This window comes from Peromyscus eremicus, chromosome 4, assembly GCF_949786415.1.
Source record: "Peromyscus eremicus chromosome 4, PerEre_H2_v1, whole genome shotgun sequence".
NCBI classification, from domain to species: Eukaryota; Metazoa; Chordata; class Mammalia; order Rodentia; family Cricetidae; genus Peromyscus; species Peromyscus eremicus.
The window spans coordinates 77,955,932-77,972,314 of NC_081419.1; the positions used below are offsets into that span (position 1 = coordinate 77,955,932).

The 16,383-nt window shown below is 41.2% G+C and overlaps 1 protein-coding gene across 2 annotated transcripts in view; it reads right to left on the minus strand.

The window, feature by feature from the left end:
- Window positions 1–15,142: 15,142 nt before the first annotated feature.
- Window positions 15,143–16,383, minus strand: part of Ehf (ETS homologous factor) — a 40,174-nt gene continuing 38,933 nt past the window's right edge. For both annotated transcript variants that reach the window (XM_059261015.1, XM_059261016.1), the window contains one exon: window positions 15,143–16,370. In XM_059261015.1, the coding sequence (XP_059116998.1) occupies window positions 16,271–16,370 (100 nt within the window). In that variant the 3' untranslated portion in view covers window positions 15,143–16,270. The remainder of the gene's footprint in view (window positions 16,371–16,383) is intronic.

Genomic DNA, 16,383 nt, shown 5'->3' on the forward strand with positions numbered 1-16,383 from the left:
CAACTTTCAACTTCATGTCTCATGCGGACTGAGATATAGAGACACCAAGGTACAGAGATGCCATACAGCGGGTTCACAGCGTGTGGGCTTGAGTGCAGCATGGCAGATTCCTGCCACAGTACACAGAGGTATTTCCAAGCCCTGCAGCACACTGCATGGTAGATTTAGCTTTTATTCATACAGACAAAAAAGGTTTATGGGCCATCTGCACGCTCACTGATGGCAGCATGGACCCCAGAGTTAGTGGGGTAAGTGTGACTCTCCTGGGTACCCCCCACCATGTTGAAAAGCTGAGGTGGGCGGAATCAGAGCCAAGGCGGCTGGTCCTAGCTGCTCAGCTTAACAGTTTAAAATCTCTCCTGATCAGAGAAGGATTATAGATTCACAATGAGACAGATTCAGATGGAATAAAACTCTAAACTGTTTACAATGTATGTAAAAATGTATGTAGGCTTGGAAGAGAGAGAAAAAGAAATATAGACAGTTATATAAAGAAATATATAGTTTTAAAAAATAAAGTCTTTAAAGAGATAGTAAAAATAATATAAAAAAATAAGCCACATAAAGATGGAAATCACACAGAGAGTCTGGATTATATTGTCTTTGGAATTTTTAACTACAGAAAGACATTTGACTGTAAAGGCTACTGAGTTAAATCAATATATATATATTAAGGTATCTTGATTTCAAAATTTGTATCTAAGGATATGTTGCTTTGGAAAAGAGGTTCTGCTTTTGTTTCCACAGAAGATGAGAACCTGTGGATTGCTTCCAGGCTAATATAGTTTGATCAGCCAAAACCCCCTGAAAGGTCTCCGAAGACACCATGGCCCAGATGATGCAACATCCAAAAACAGCTACAAGACAACTGGATCAGACAATGCAACCTCACAGACTATTCCAGTCAGGACTTGACCATAATTCTTAATTTTCTCAAGATCCCCATAAGATTGCCAATGTCCCCGATCCAGCAAAAAGTAATATGAAAAGCTACACCTAAATTCCCAAAATATTGTTTATAAATGTTTATTTTTATTTAAAGTAGGTTGATTATAAGTACAATCTCTTTATAAAGAAAAAAGGGATGATATTATAGATATGATAGGATAAAAGAATAGATTATTGAATCTACTTTTAAAGAACAGCTTGTTTAAAATGTTTTACAATGCTATGGATCTTAGTTTATTGATACAAATTTAAAGTTAATTTTGTTATACTATATGTATATTTCTACTCTTGTTTAAGGTATGTTTATACAGCTCATTTAAAATTATAATGTATAATTAAAAATACAGATTAATAATTAGTCATCGAGGATAATCAAATTTATAGTCATGTTAATTAAATTTTTTAGATATACAAAGATATATTTTAATTAGGTAGATAATCTTCAAACACTTCAAAGACCTACATAATATGGCTTTTAAAATGTTTTAAAAACTTAGACTTTCTGGACAATGAGATACATGTGCTCCTGGCAGCACCAATTTACTTCAGAGAGGAGGATGGGCATCAAAGACACTCCATATGGAGTTTATCTTCTTCTTGACAAAAATAGCCATTTGGGCAAGAGGCTGCTCTTGCCTGGACTGATTGACAAAATATTATATTGACTAGATATGCAGGACTCATGAAACAATGATCACTAAATTTGCCCAAAAAGGGCAAAATGTTTTTTCAGGTTCCCACTTCACAGAGGAGACTGCCAGATATTCTACAGGATACAGGAAAAAGTGACTAAAAAACTCTAGACCTATTGACTAAAGATGGATACCCCAACATTACAGAGAAACTGTAGATGACTGTCCAGGCAGGCAGCTGTCTCTGTCATTTCCAAAATTTTAAAAGTTGCTTACAATGTATTTCCTGTTTACTTAGGTAATATTATATCCTTCTGGGGTCTTTAACAGAGTTAAAGACTAAATAATTGTAATTATAATTTTTCTTCATTATAATAAAAGATAAATTAGATATAAAACTTTAGACTCACAAACATAGGATAGATAAAAATATTTTCTTTAATTTTTCCAAATACAAATAGACTAGATATTATAACTATAATTCTTGCTTGATAACTGTTCTATTATATGTAATTTTACTATGTTAAAATTAAAACATTCCTTTTTGATTAGACAAAGAAGGGGAAATGCTCTGGAATGTCTTTTTGTACACTGTGAATATGTGTTGCTCCGATTGTTTGATAAACAAAGCCATTTGGCCTATGGTAAGTCAGGTTATGCTAGGCTTGAAGAGAGAGATAGGAAGAAGAAAGGACAGGTGAGAGAGATGCCAGCAGCCACCAAGAGAAGCAAGATGTTAAAATACTGGTAAGCCATGGCCATGTGGCAACTTATAGATTAATAGAAATGGGTCAAGTTATAAGAGCTAGCTATCAAAAAGCCTACCATAGACCATGCAATTGGTAATCCATATTTAGTCTCTGAATGATTATTTTATACACAGCCACGGGACCGTGGGGCCTGGACAGGACCGGAGAAACCTGACTACAGACACCATTTACTAAAAAGGCTTTCTTTCTGTCAGTGTATGCTCTTGATGCCTTTCTCAAAAGTCCATTGAGTGACATGTAAAATAGCTCTCTGTGAATTACTGGTCAAGGAAGCCCCAGAAGCACCAAACAACAAGCTATTGCCTTTGCTCTTGGTTGCCAACCATATCTAGATAATGAGACCCTGTTGCTGAAGACACTGTGGTGACAGGACATTGAGAAATCAAGCTGGAACTGACCTGAAATTTTCTTCCCTGTTAGCTAGACTTCATGGTGCCAGAAAGAGCTCTATTGGCCCTGGAGAAGAAAAGGCATCAACAGTCTTACCCAGTGGAGAACCCTGAACGCTACAATACTGAACTGCAGGCAAAATGTACAATAATGGAATGAAGGTTATGATTCAACCAACCAGTTTCTGATTGCATTTGTAGCTTACTCCACAGTAGACAGCTCATATCTGGTACTGTAAACTTGGTCAAAAGCCCACAGCCAGGGGAGGGAGTGGGTAGGTGGTATGTCCTGGACTCTAGGACCCAGAGGGAACTTACTACTGTCGTTCTGCTAAACAGACATGTTGTCATATTGCTTTCTAAATATTTGCAGTTATACTCATAGGTTAGTGCTGCTGTCAGCTGTGGCCAGAGAAGCTTCTTAAGTGCTGGGCAGCAGTTAGGATAGCAATTCACAACTGTCAAAGTGCTGAGAATAAATGACTAAATGGGACAGCTATGTCAACACAACCCCCACCCCAGGTTCAGCGAACATCAAAGAGGGGATGAAAAGAACATAAGAGCTAGAAGGTGGCAAAGGATGCTATGAAATACTGTCTTCAAGATGGGGCACGGCCACTGCACTCATGAGCTCACTGCAGGTATGGTTACGTGCACAAGATCAAACCAACAACATCAGTCAACATTCCAGCAGGCAGCACTAATTGAATCCAGTGATCTACCAAAAACAAAACAAACAACAACAAAAAAGAGAAGATAGCATGAAGGTGGGGGAGGGATGTATGGGGAGCAGGCATACCCAAGGGGAATAGGAAGGAGGAGTTAGGAGATGATGAGATCAAGATGCATCATACACATGTACGAAAATATCAAAGAGTAAACAAGGCATTTTTAAATGACTGTAAATAAATGGATTTATTTCTGGGTTCTGTATTCTGTTCCACCAGTGTTAGTGTTGATGCATATGGCAGTACTGTGCTACTGTTGTTACTATAGGTTCACAGAGAGTGCTGAAATCAAGGTGACGGGGTGCTTCCTGCTCTACCCTTCCTGTTGAGTGTCAGCTTGGCTATTTGGGGCCCTTCGTGGTTCTATATAGATCTTAAAATTGTTTTCCTTTGCAAGCTATTACCAAAAATATTGAAAAGGGAGGAAATCTGTCAAACTCATTCTTATCCTACTACTGAAACAGAAAACAAACAAACAAAAAACAAACATCAGTTTCCCTCACAAACATATTTGGGAAACTTAGCAAAATATAGTTAGTCATGGTAGCTTATGCCTTTAATCCCAGTGCTTGAGAGGCAGAGATGGGTGGAGCTCAGTGAGTTCAAGGCCAGCCTGGTCCACATAGCAAGTTCGAGGAAAGCCTCTAAATCCAAAATAAACAAATAAATAAAAAACACAAAGTGAATCTAATCCAGCAACATATCAAAATGTTTATACACCATGATTAAGTGAGATTTATTTCTGATATTCAAGGATGGTTCAACATATGTAAGTCAAGAAACTTAATATATTACATCAAAATAATACAGAACAAAAGTTATATGTTCATCATAAGAGAGGGAAAAAAGTGCTCTGGTTTCTCTCCATATCATGTAAATATTTCACCTCTTTCCAATAGAAACAGAAAATGCTCTCCATAAGATTCAGCATTTGTTCATAATAAAACCTACAACAACTTGGATATCATCATTCTAAATCTAGAAAAGCTTAAAGCGTTTCCTCTAAGATCTGGTACAGGAAAAATGCTCATTTGGCCACTTATTCAATGCAGAATTAGAAGTCCTAAACAGAGCAGTTAGACAAGAAAATAGATAAAAGGACTCTAAACACAACAGGAAGATGTAAAATTATCTCTGTGTGCAGATGGCATGATTTTATATACAGAAAATATAAAGACTACACAAAAAATGCTGAAAACTGATAAAGTCAGTAGAATTATAGTGTACAAAATCAATGTGCGAAAATCAGTGACAGCATTTTATTTTTAACTAGCATGCCGAGTATTAGGTGTCCTAATGGAGTTTTCAAACAAAGTTGGGTTTGGGTGATTCATGCGCCCTTTTCCCCCCATTCCTCTGGCCCCTCTCTTGTACCATTCCTCTCTCTGTAGCCTCCTTTCTACTTTGTGTCTCGTGTTCCTGCTGCCCTCTTCCCCTTCCTCAACACCGCTTTTCACCGTCTTTTGGCTTCCTTTCTAGTTTCATGGCCTAGCTCCACACTCACACACATGCATAAAAGCATTTTCTATACCAATAATGAATTTGGTGGAAAAGAAATCCAGAAAGCAATTCCATTCACAACCACTCCAAAAAAATCTAGGAAGAAATTTAATAAATGGGATGGAAGATATCTACAATTTAAAATATAAACCATTGACTTAAAATTAAGGAAGACACACCAAAAAATGACATACATGTTCATGAATTGAAAGGACTAATATTAAAATGTACATGAGGTCCAAAATGATCTATAGATTCAATGTAATCCCCACCAAAATTACCAACGACATTCTTCACAGAAACAGAAAACTCCAAAATTTAAAAATACCCTGAGATAAAACGTTATTTAAAATGTTATTTTTCTTCCTTTATGGTGATCATTTTCTGAGGGTTTTTGTCATCTCGAGTCCTGCTCTTAATGCTCTCAAATTTCTCTAGTTGTGTCAATCAGGGACATTGCATCATAACTGGGAGTGCAAATCTTAGTGTTGCTTAAAATCTGAGGAGTCTTGATTTCATAGGAACCCACAATTTATTTTATTTATTTTTATGAAAGGTAAGAATGGAAAGTACAGCTAAAGAGTTTGATTTTCAGGTGATGGGAATCTTTTGAAGACCTCATCGCCCAGAGCTGTATGTTGTTGGCAGAATTGCCAGGCATGGAATAGATGTGGGGGTGGGGGCATACCGGCAATGTTTTTCCTTATTTCTTCTCTTTGTTTGAGATAGTACCCCACCCTTAGGTCCCTAGAAATAGAACCTCAGGAAAAAAATCAGAAAAAAAGTGTTCCCCCTACAACTGTGTGTTTAAAGGCAGCTCCTCCTAACAGAAGTGATAATAGAAAGGCTTCAAAGACAGCTAGACTTTAGTGTGTTTCTTGTCCCAGACCCTTGGCACTCACTGTACGAATTTGGTAAGGTAGGAGACCACAACTTTCCTGAATTTCTTATCATTTTTTTCCTAGCATTTTCAAAATGAGCACACTCACACCATAGCCTTACACATGTCGAAAATGATGTCATTATCATAGCTGAGCCCAAATTCAAACACAGACAATCTGGCCCCAGAGCCTAGTGTTTAAATATCGCAGTATATTTTGGACTCTGAGAATCAAGATGTTGATAAAAGTCCCCAAATCAAACACATCGCAAGAGATGACTGGAAGGCACCCCACACAGAGCAGCCTGTGATCTGCTTCCGTGTCGTCCGACCATGCGATTGGCCCATGGCTCCCCTCAGATAAGAGGCAGAGTGCACTGGACTCAGGACTGGCCAGGACTGGACTGGAACTGGGCTCCCAGAAGGCTGCAGGAGAGAGGGATTTGTCCTACAGACAGACTACTGCAGTCAAAATTCTGACAAAAGCTGTCAGTCACCTTCATTAATACAATTCCAGGTTTCTCTTACTTTGGATTCTGTCTCCACTTGACCTAGGATTGCACAGTACCCAGCGCCTTAAACCACCCTACCAGAGAATCAAATGAGCTCCATTCATTTGCCAGGACAATCCCTCTCCCCGACTCCCTGCTCTTCCCACAACCCCAGCCTCCTCGGTACTTCTGCATACTCTTAGCTGCCAGCAAATGCTTCCAGTGATAGCCCGTGATAGACTAGCCACTATCTCAATGTCCCATGCCTCTTTTACATTGAGAAAACTCTACTCCCAAAGATCAGACCACATGCCTTCAGCTTCTGGCCTCTGAAGTTTGTTCCTATCATGTGCTTTAGAGACTGTGTTTACCATAAGCCCCTGTCATCGTCTACTTTTATGATGATGTTAGCTAGTACTATTCATTTTGCAATCAACAGAGACTATCTAAAATACAAATTAATAAATTGTATTAATTCATAAATTTCAGCTCGGTGGCTGAAAAATCTAGTATCTTGGATAACCTTAAATCTAGGTCCAACCTGTCACTTTGTTGATGTCACCAGGCGTGAAGTCCTGTTCTAGCACTGCCACTTGGGGAGCCCATCGTCTCAGGGAAAGGCAATGTCCTTCATGAGTTTTCAATTTCAAATTATTATTTGTCCTTTTAAAAAATGTTTATTTTATGTGTATGAATGTTTTTCTTGCATGTATATATGCACACAATGTGTGTGCCTGGTGCCTGTGGAAATCAGAAGAAGGTGTCAGGTCCCCTGGAACTGGAAGTAGAGATGGTTGTGAACCACCATGTTAGTGCTGAGAACTGAACCCAGGTCCTCTGCAAGAACAAGTGTTCTTTGCCACTGAGCCATCTCTCCAGCCCCTATTCAGATGTTTGACAAAACTCTGCATTCAACTTTCCGATCTAAAGGGCAGCCTCCCCTGGAAGTAGTTACAGACACCCAGGGACCCAAGTGTTGGCAGCATTTGCTTCCCCCTCCCACCTCTACAAGCCACACCACCACGAGAGGTGACTCAGTGGTCACTTCAGCTCCACAGTTCGTTCTAGGACAGTGAACAAAAGCCATTGCCAAGCTGTTTGGCTGAATTATACACATTTAAATGAATATTGGACTGAAATCAAACTTATTTTCACAAATTCTAGCAATTTTCTACTTGAGGCAACTTCAGAGATGCTCAGGTCCAACCTGTCAATTGGCAAATGGAGAATTTTAGAAACTTCTTCATGTTAGCAGTAGAGCTGTGACTAGAACCCAGGACCAGTCTTCTGTCTCTCCACAGTTACCTATCACTGATCACAGTGTGGCTGCTCAACCCCCCCCACTCACACACACACAGTACTCACTACAACTCAGAACTCCCTGCTCATTCGTGAGGAACCAGAGGTTGAATAACATAAAGTCATTTGTCCAGTCACCAAGATCACAACTGAAGATGAAAACCAGAGCTGTAATTCTCCCAACTCAAAGGCCTGTGTGTACTGTGCTATGAGCCTGTTTTCCCAGCCTGCTCATTGGCCATTATTCTCCTTCTTAAAGAAAAAATGGCCATCAATAGAGGCAGGGTGATAGAGTAGCACTGGCTGTCAGGTGACCTCTGACGCTGACCGACTATATGAGGTTGGAGCAGACACTTGACCTTGTCTTTAGTGTGTGGTGCACTGTGGCAGCCCCCAGCAGTAACTGGCTCAGGGTTGTCAGCAATACCTAGCTGGACGTTGCTGAATAAATGAGATGCTTTTTTTTTTCTTATACCATGAAAGTGTGTTGTTCAGTTCTTCCTGCTTTCCCTGCCCAAGAAACCTCAGAGTCCTGAGTCCTGTAAATGCCCGTTCAGGTGAGCCATGTCCTCAGATCCAGCTTGAGAGATCACCTCTGTTTTCACAGCTCCGGCAGGGATCACTGCCTCTATCTAGTGTGAATGCCCTGTTTGTTTTCCTTCTTCTCTTTCTGTTTGCTGTTGGAAAAGTCCATTAGTGTTGAGTGACATGACTAAACAGTAGAGTGCAGAACAGTTGATGTGCTAATAACCCTTAAGTAAATACCATGTGTTATTGTCACCTCCGAGCCTTACAGAGAGGTGGCACCATCCCTGGTCCTGGACCTACTCCTCTTTGGCTATGTCTTTCATCAACCTGGAAAGGCAGGTTTGGAGAGAGAAACAATCTTGAAAGGATCCGTGAGCAAGAGGAAGGAAGAGTATGGTAAAGAAACAGGGTCACCGAAATCGTCATCGCAGAGAGCAGGGACATGTGCACCTGCTCACGTACATACAGAGTGGAGCAGAGAAGAAACAAGAGCTGATGATTGAGGGGAGCATTCCTCAGGGTTCACCTCTGAGGCCTCTTCCTCAGAAGCACTGGAACTCTGCAGGCATCACGCCCTAGTGGCTCTAACGCATACCCTCTGCCTCCACATCTGCTCTGTTCACTATTTAGGATGTGTGACCCTCCTGACTCGAGGTGAGGTAGAGGAGAAGATGAGTTGGCTGTGACATAGGGAGGTTTTATGACGTCAACATTAAAGTGGAGCATCCTTATGATGCTCTCTTTGGGGGATGGAAGGAATGTGACACGATCAAGAAGATTCACATTTGACTGGAGGGATTTATGGCTAGTAAAAGAAAGGGCAGATGGGCTCCTCTCCTAGCTAACAGCAAAGACCAGACAGTCCTATCAAAATAAGGTCCTTCGCTCATATGTTCAACAGATACTGACAGTGTCTGGGGCATATCCTAGGTGCATATCCTAGGTGCATATCCTAGGTGCATATCCTAGGTGCATATCTAGGTGCATATCCTAGGTGCATATCTAGGTACATATCCTAGGTGCATATCCTAGGTGCATATCTAGGTACATATCCTAGGTGCATATCTAGGTGTATATCCTAGGTGCATATCTAGGTGCATATCCTAGCTCTGGGAATGTGCTGGTGTCAGGTCTCTTCTCGCTAATGACTCGTGCCCTAGCAATTAAAGTAAACATTTTAAATATAAAATAATTAACTGAAAATAGACTGAGCAGGTTTTACTTATGTATTTAGAAATACACACACACACACACACACACACACACACACACACACACACGTATATGTGTATTCTATGGTTTCTATTTCTATTACAGATTCACAACATACATCAACATAATGACTCTGAGAAGTTCTATAGTATACAGCTCTGGAAAACATCACTTAACTTAGAAATTCTAACATATTTAATAAAAGGGTCCTTTGTGCATGTGTGTGTGTGTGTGTGTGTGTTTGTGTGTGCGTGTGCGTGTGCGTCTGTGTGTGTGTGTGTGTATGTGTGTGTAACATTAGCATCTTGAGAAACTAGACAAACAGGGCAAGGGCTAGGACTTTGATAGCAAACAATACCAGACTCATTACTAGCTCATGATGTTAAGAAAGTCGGTTAAGCATTCTTGCCATTTAATTAAGTTTCTTGCCAAAACTTATTATTATTAATATATCACCAGGTTGCATATATGTATGTATATATATATTTGAGGGAGAGCAAGGTAAGTGCATGGGAGAGGTTGGAGGGAGGGAAGGGAAGGGGAGAAATAATTCTAATTTTAAAAAGTAAAAATTATTATAAAAAAGAAAATGGAATGGCAAATACTGTGTTTTCTGAAAACATAAAACATGGACAACCTAATAGAAGGTGATGTGGGGTAGGCAGGCAGCTGCAGCAGGTGTATCTGGAAAGGTGACTCTGTGCTGTGAGACCTCAAAGGAGCCAGTTACATCAAGGCTGAAAGAAAAGAGCATTGCAGATGGAAGGAACAGTGGACAGTGAGGCCTTCAGGCAAATGGAGTTGGCTGTGACTTTCAGCAGAGCATTGCCACTGCCTTGATATGAACAGAGAGAACCGGCTATGACCAGCACAGATGAGACTTACCTCTGAGAAGGGACAGAGCTAGATAGGCTACAAGTCAGTGTTCTCTGAAGGAAGGAAGACAATGGCTTGGGCGCCATTTTTAGTGCATAGTGTGTGCGGCAGCCATTCACGTTTGGGGACCTCTTATTCCTGTTCCTGGAACAACCATCTCCCCTCATTGTCAGCATTTAGAACCAGAAAGCCACAGATTCAAGCTATCCATATTAATAACTGTAGGGTACTTGTGGGCCTTGGAAATAATGGAATCCTCCCACTCCATACCCCCACTGGCAACATCAAACTTGTTTGTTCTTGAGGACACTGTCATTGTTCCAGCAAAAGCAAGGACATTTAACCAGTCTCTACTTTGCTGTTCTCTACATTTCAAAGTCACCTCTGGTTCCTAAGGTTATGGGATCTTGTTTCTTGGTGGTTACCTTGGCTCACTGCTCGTTCCATCTCAGTTCTAGTGTGGTAAATACACTCTTCTCTGATGATGGCTGTGTCTATAACCTGTCTGTCCAATGAAGGAGCCACTAGCCATCTGTGGCCATTCAGCACATGAAAGGTGGACAATGTAAAAAACTAAATGCTTAATTTATCAAATTTTACCTAGTGTAAATAGTTTTAAATAGATAATTCCAGAGAGTTAAATGTTTTTGGTTTTGGTTTTTGGTTTCTGATTACTGAAGAAGTACTGAAACGCATTCACACAAATAAGCAATACACAAGGCAGTTAGTGAGAAATTTCTTCTGAAAAGAATGGAACATTCTTAAAGTTGGCTGAATTGGCATGCAGAAATGTACCAGCATAGTTATTTGGCCAGGTCACAAAAAGGCCAACTCATCCATATCTCAGAAGTCATCTCTAAAAATCATTATATCATTAGGTGTTCAAAAGCAAATGATCAGGTCTTCTTGGATGGAAATGGTCCATCCCAAATACGCTTGGGAAATGGCCATACTTTCTGTTTCTCTTGTAGATCCAGTGTACATCAATATAACAAAGTCTCCAAGAAGTCCTACCGTATACAGCTCTGGAAAACACGACTTAACTTACAAATCCCAACATGCTAAAGAAAGTGTCCTGTGTGCACATGAATATGTGTGTGTGTGTGCGCACGCACGCGTGCGTGCGTGCGTGTGTGTGTGTGTGTGTGTGTGCGCGTGTGCGCGCGCACGCTCCAAAAACCTTAGCATCTCTAGAAACTAGAAAAACAGGGTGAGGGCTTAAACTTTGATAGCAAACAATGCCAGACTCGCACTAGCTCATGACTTTAAAAAAGTCAGTTAACCTTCCTCACTATTTTAATCAGTAAAACAAATGAATATATCACCAGCTTGCATGAGGATTAAATACAGTGAGTAAGAGCCTATCACAGTTCTTCACACCTTGTGAATTGTCCCCCAAGCAGTTAGCTATTATTTTCATTACACCTGTGTGGGGTTAGGTGACTGAGTGACAGACAGTGGGTCTATGGAGAAAGGTACCATAGCCAGAGCTCAGTTACTGAAAACATTTATGAGCATTGTATTAGAAACCAGAATGAGAGAGGAATCTATGCTGCATCTCATTACTATGAATGTACACCGGGCACCAAATGTCTTTCTACAGAAGTTCACTCTCAGCACAACCACCATTTGGGCCAGGAGTTGAGGCATGCTATCCTTTGGATGTCCCACCCCTAGGCAAAGCAAAGAGCAGACCCTTCCTGTGTGCCTGTGCTTTGCTCTGGTCTGCCCTGCCCATGCTTCTCTTTCATCATGGCCGACCACTGCAAGTCTGTTTCTGCAAACGGACTTCTTCGCTGTTCATTAGGTCCGACAGTAACGCGGCCACCTCCGGGCCTTTGCACTTGCTGGTTGTCGGGCACAGTACACGCTGCCAGTGATCTGGGTCTCCTCCTCTTAGATCTGTCAGTCCTTTACTGAGGTGCTGTCTTTCTCAGCTCTCCCTAAACCAGCAACACATCCTCACCTGTTCTCATCCCCTCCAGCCTTTCTCCTGGCTCCACACATGGGATGTGCCATGTTTGATTTCCTTTGTCTGTTTCCACGTGACAGAGAACGTAAGCTACAGTAGAGCTGAGCAGCTTTGTCTCTATCATCCTCCACAACATCTGGCACAGGAGAGATAAGTACCAACAGCTGGGAACTGGAAAGATGGCTCAGCAGTTAAGAATGCTTGGTGTGTCTGTGGAGTACCTGGGTTTGGTTCCCAGCACTCAAATCCAACGGCTCACAACCGCCTGCAATTACAGTCCCATGAGACCTGACACCTTTTCACACACAGTGTACAGACAAGCAGGTACACACACATATGCACAAAATAAATAAATCCTTTAAAAAAAAAAAAAAAAGGCACTGGCGTAACCAGAAGCCACGTTCTGTTCCTGCATTTAGTTTGCAGGACAGCTTATCCCAAAGAAGGAAACACATCTCCAGCATGGCCTCTGTGGTTTTTATTAGTGTTTTCTGGGACCCATCAAACAAACAAATAAAAACATATTTCTGAAAAATAGAATTCTTTCATTGAACAGAAACCATTTGGATTTAACAGTTTAAGGGGGAAAGGTTCTGATTTAAAAACAAAACAAAAACAAAAACAAAAACCAGTGGCAGTAGGGTTGCTGTCCACCAATTACCAGCCCAGAAGCTGGACGGCAAGAATAAAATTTATAGCTACAGAATGATTAACCCCAATTCAGCTAAACTCGGAAGCCCACATGTTTCAAAAGTTTGTGAGACACCGTTCCAAGAAATTGGGTTTTCTTAATGGTCTCCTTATTCTAGACTCTGGATCTCGAGCCTCACAGCTGAGGATCACTCACCTGTGACACGAAGATCGCCATGAGGGCGTTTCATTCTCATAGTCCATGTTCCTCCATAGGTCCAGATCATGTGCCTTTTACAACCTATATTCTCACATACACTCCTCACATACCTGATGCTCCACTAAGCACAGGACACCTGCTAGGTGCTTTATTTAAACTACAGAAGAATAATGTCATTGCTTCTCCCTCTTACTGCTCTCCCTTTTCTTACATTTTATACACTAAAAAAAAGGACACACTTGCAAAACTAACATCTAACGTGCATAGCTAACCTTTTCAAAATATCCCTCAGCATTTTTCAAAAAAGAAAAAAATAAAAACCAACCCCTAAATACTAAAACTGAAAACGGTTTTATGCTTAAATATCAATTAACATCATATAAACACATTTATAATCTTCATTGATTAAATAGGTCAGGGGTTCATTACTGGCATCTTGTAACCAGGTTAAGTCTCACAGTTCTGGGTAAGGCAATAGAATTCTCCTCCAGCAGACACTGATGTGTGGAACCAAGCAGCCTGTTTGAATTTCTTTTCAGCACAGGTAGGAGGCAAAGGAGAGTTGTCACAGTAAAATGTTCATCACAGAGGATATGTCCTTGAAGGTTCGGTTATTGTGCTCTGTTCTGGAGAAGTGATTCACATCCCAGTTATGAATATGACTGATGTCTGTCCAGTCAGAGGAGTCTCCCAGAAGACAGTCATCATTCATTCAGTGAATAGTTATCCTGTTGCACCCCAGGTATGAGAATAACAAAAGGGATCAGACTTGGTCCCTGCCCTCAAAGAGCTTACAATCTAATCAGACAGGAACTTGAAGGAAGGCTCTGTGTATGAAACTCACGGCCTGGGTCTGCCCTGCTCAGGCAGCACACTGAAGAAGCTGTGGACCTATCCCTGGGATCCAGGGCCTTGCTTAATTTTATCAAGTCATATAAGAGCCTCAGATGATCTCAAACTTGTGAAGTATTAATGTTCCATTACTTGACTTAGGTTCCCATGGAAACCACTAATATGTCACTTTGGAATATTCAAGGAGACTGTATTTGGTGAGCCTTTAGCAGATTAATCACAGATGAACTTATCAATTAAGTGATGATTCCCTAGAGAAAGAGGGCTTCTCTGCAGGGCTTTCTCGTTCCTTTTGAACCGTGGTGGGACACACTCTGCTACTCCCCAAGCTGGCATAGCTTCATTACCTGGAGTTCTCCAAGTCATGAAAACAGCAAATTCAAGCCAAGAAAATAGATATGCAGAGCACTTAATACTGCAGCCTATTGAAATAGGTACCAGGTGCCAAGAAACTGTCACTCTCAGAGAACAGCACAATCTATTTATCCGCAGATCTGTTCCCACCAGTCCTCTCTAGACTCTCCTACTCTCTGACAAGGATAGCTCTGTGATGGAGAACCTGTAAAAAGAGCCAAAGCCAGTTACAGGAATCAGAGAAACTCACAGGCTTGAGGAAAGGGAACCCCTGGGAAAGACCTCGCCACCCTAGACCAAAGCCAGGGAAAGCCATGCAAAGAACAACAGAGAGAAGACTGACAAATGCCCCTAGTACCATCACATTACACACACACACACACACACACACACACACACACACAGGTACTTGAGCACACATACACACACACCCTTGCAGAGAGGCACACAGCACCCCCCCACACACACACACACATAAGCACACAGGCATGCATGTTCACACACACTCACACACAGACACACAGAGGAACATGCCACCCCCCCCACACACACACATAAGCACATGGCCATGCACACACAGAGGAACATGGCACACACACACACACACACACACACACACACACACACACACACAGAGGCACATACACAGATTCTTTCCTCAGTAGATCCTTCTGCAATATAAGCTTCTCTCTGCATTCCCAGTGCAAACATTTCCTCCCGAATTTCCCACTGTGTCATTGCATTCATCTGACTTTGGCTTTCACGTGGCAGCCTGAAAGAATGTCTTCCATCTATTGCATCCTGTTGTCCCTAATGTTAAAAAAAAAAAAAAAAAAAAAACAAACCTAAAAGTACATTGACTTCAAGGTCTTGCTTCTTCTTTACTCTAGGGACTAAAAGATTCTACAAATCTCTTTGTTCTGAGACTGAATGACTGCCTTTATATTGACTGGTTCAATTGATGTTCTTACTCAAGGGTATTATCGTCCTCCTAGAGACATTTGACAACTTCTAGGAGCACTCTAGATTGTGACAGGTACAAAGTGCTGGTGGAGGTCATAGATATTGCTACACATTTTACAATGCACAGTACAACCCTCGCCACAAAGAATGAACCAACCCCAAATGTCAACTGTACCCAGGGAGAACCTTTAAACTACAGATACAAGAGCATGCTCATCAGCCATCCCCATGCCACCACCTCCTTTTCCCGCCTTTTTTTCAATAGTTGGGCTGAATTCTACACAGCTAGAAGTGACCACATGAAGCAAATGATGTTTTTAACCATCCAAGTGTAAAGGGGGTACAGGAGAAACATCCATGAATGAGGGTAAGTCCTTCCCCCACCATCATTCTCATTTATTTAAACTTTCCCAGTCATGTAATCATGCAGTGATTATAGGCCAATCTGGATTATGGAAGTTGCCATTCTCTATTCCCTGTCTCCTAAGTCAAGTCAAATTTCCCAGCATCCTTTGGGTTGAGCCCATCAATCTGAGACCCTGAACTTTGTCCTACCAATGAATCCCATTTCTCTTGAGGAGGTCACATGGATGCTTATGTGCAGAGAACACATGGCCTTTTCTCTAAATTATTTTGTCTATGAAAATATTTAATGCCCTCTTATTTCTTTTCCCTTCCTCTTGACAAGAAGTGCAAGGCTACAGGCCCTGTTGTTCTCAGGGTAGGAAAAAAAACAAAACAAGACATCACAACAGAGGCAACAGCACATCACAACCACATACAGCTTCATAGTTCACAGAAAACTGTGTACGTTTGCTCCCCACATAGGACATACTTCAAAGTAACAAAATAATTTTTTCATTAACTGTAGTGTTCATTCTTCCCATCAGAAGTAGATTTTTTTTGTCCCTTCATAGTACATAAATATCACTGAAAAGTAGTCTTTGAAATATTTACGTCCAGTTCTTCATTGATCATAATCCATTTGCTGTGTGTTTTTGGTTTGTGTCCCAAGGGTTGGCAGCCTCAGTTCTCATTTTCTCTCCATCCACGAGCATTCTTCCCAAATTTATAGACCAGCCGCCGTCCGTCCACACGTTCCAGGATTTCCCGTTTGTAGTAATATCTGTAAGAAGGAG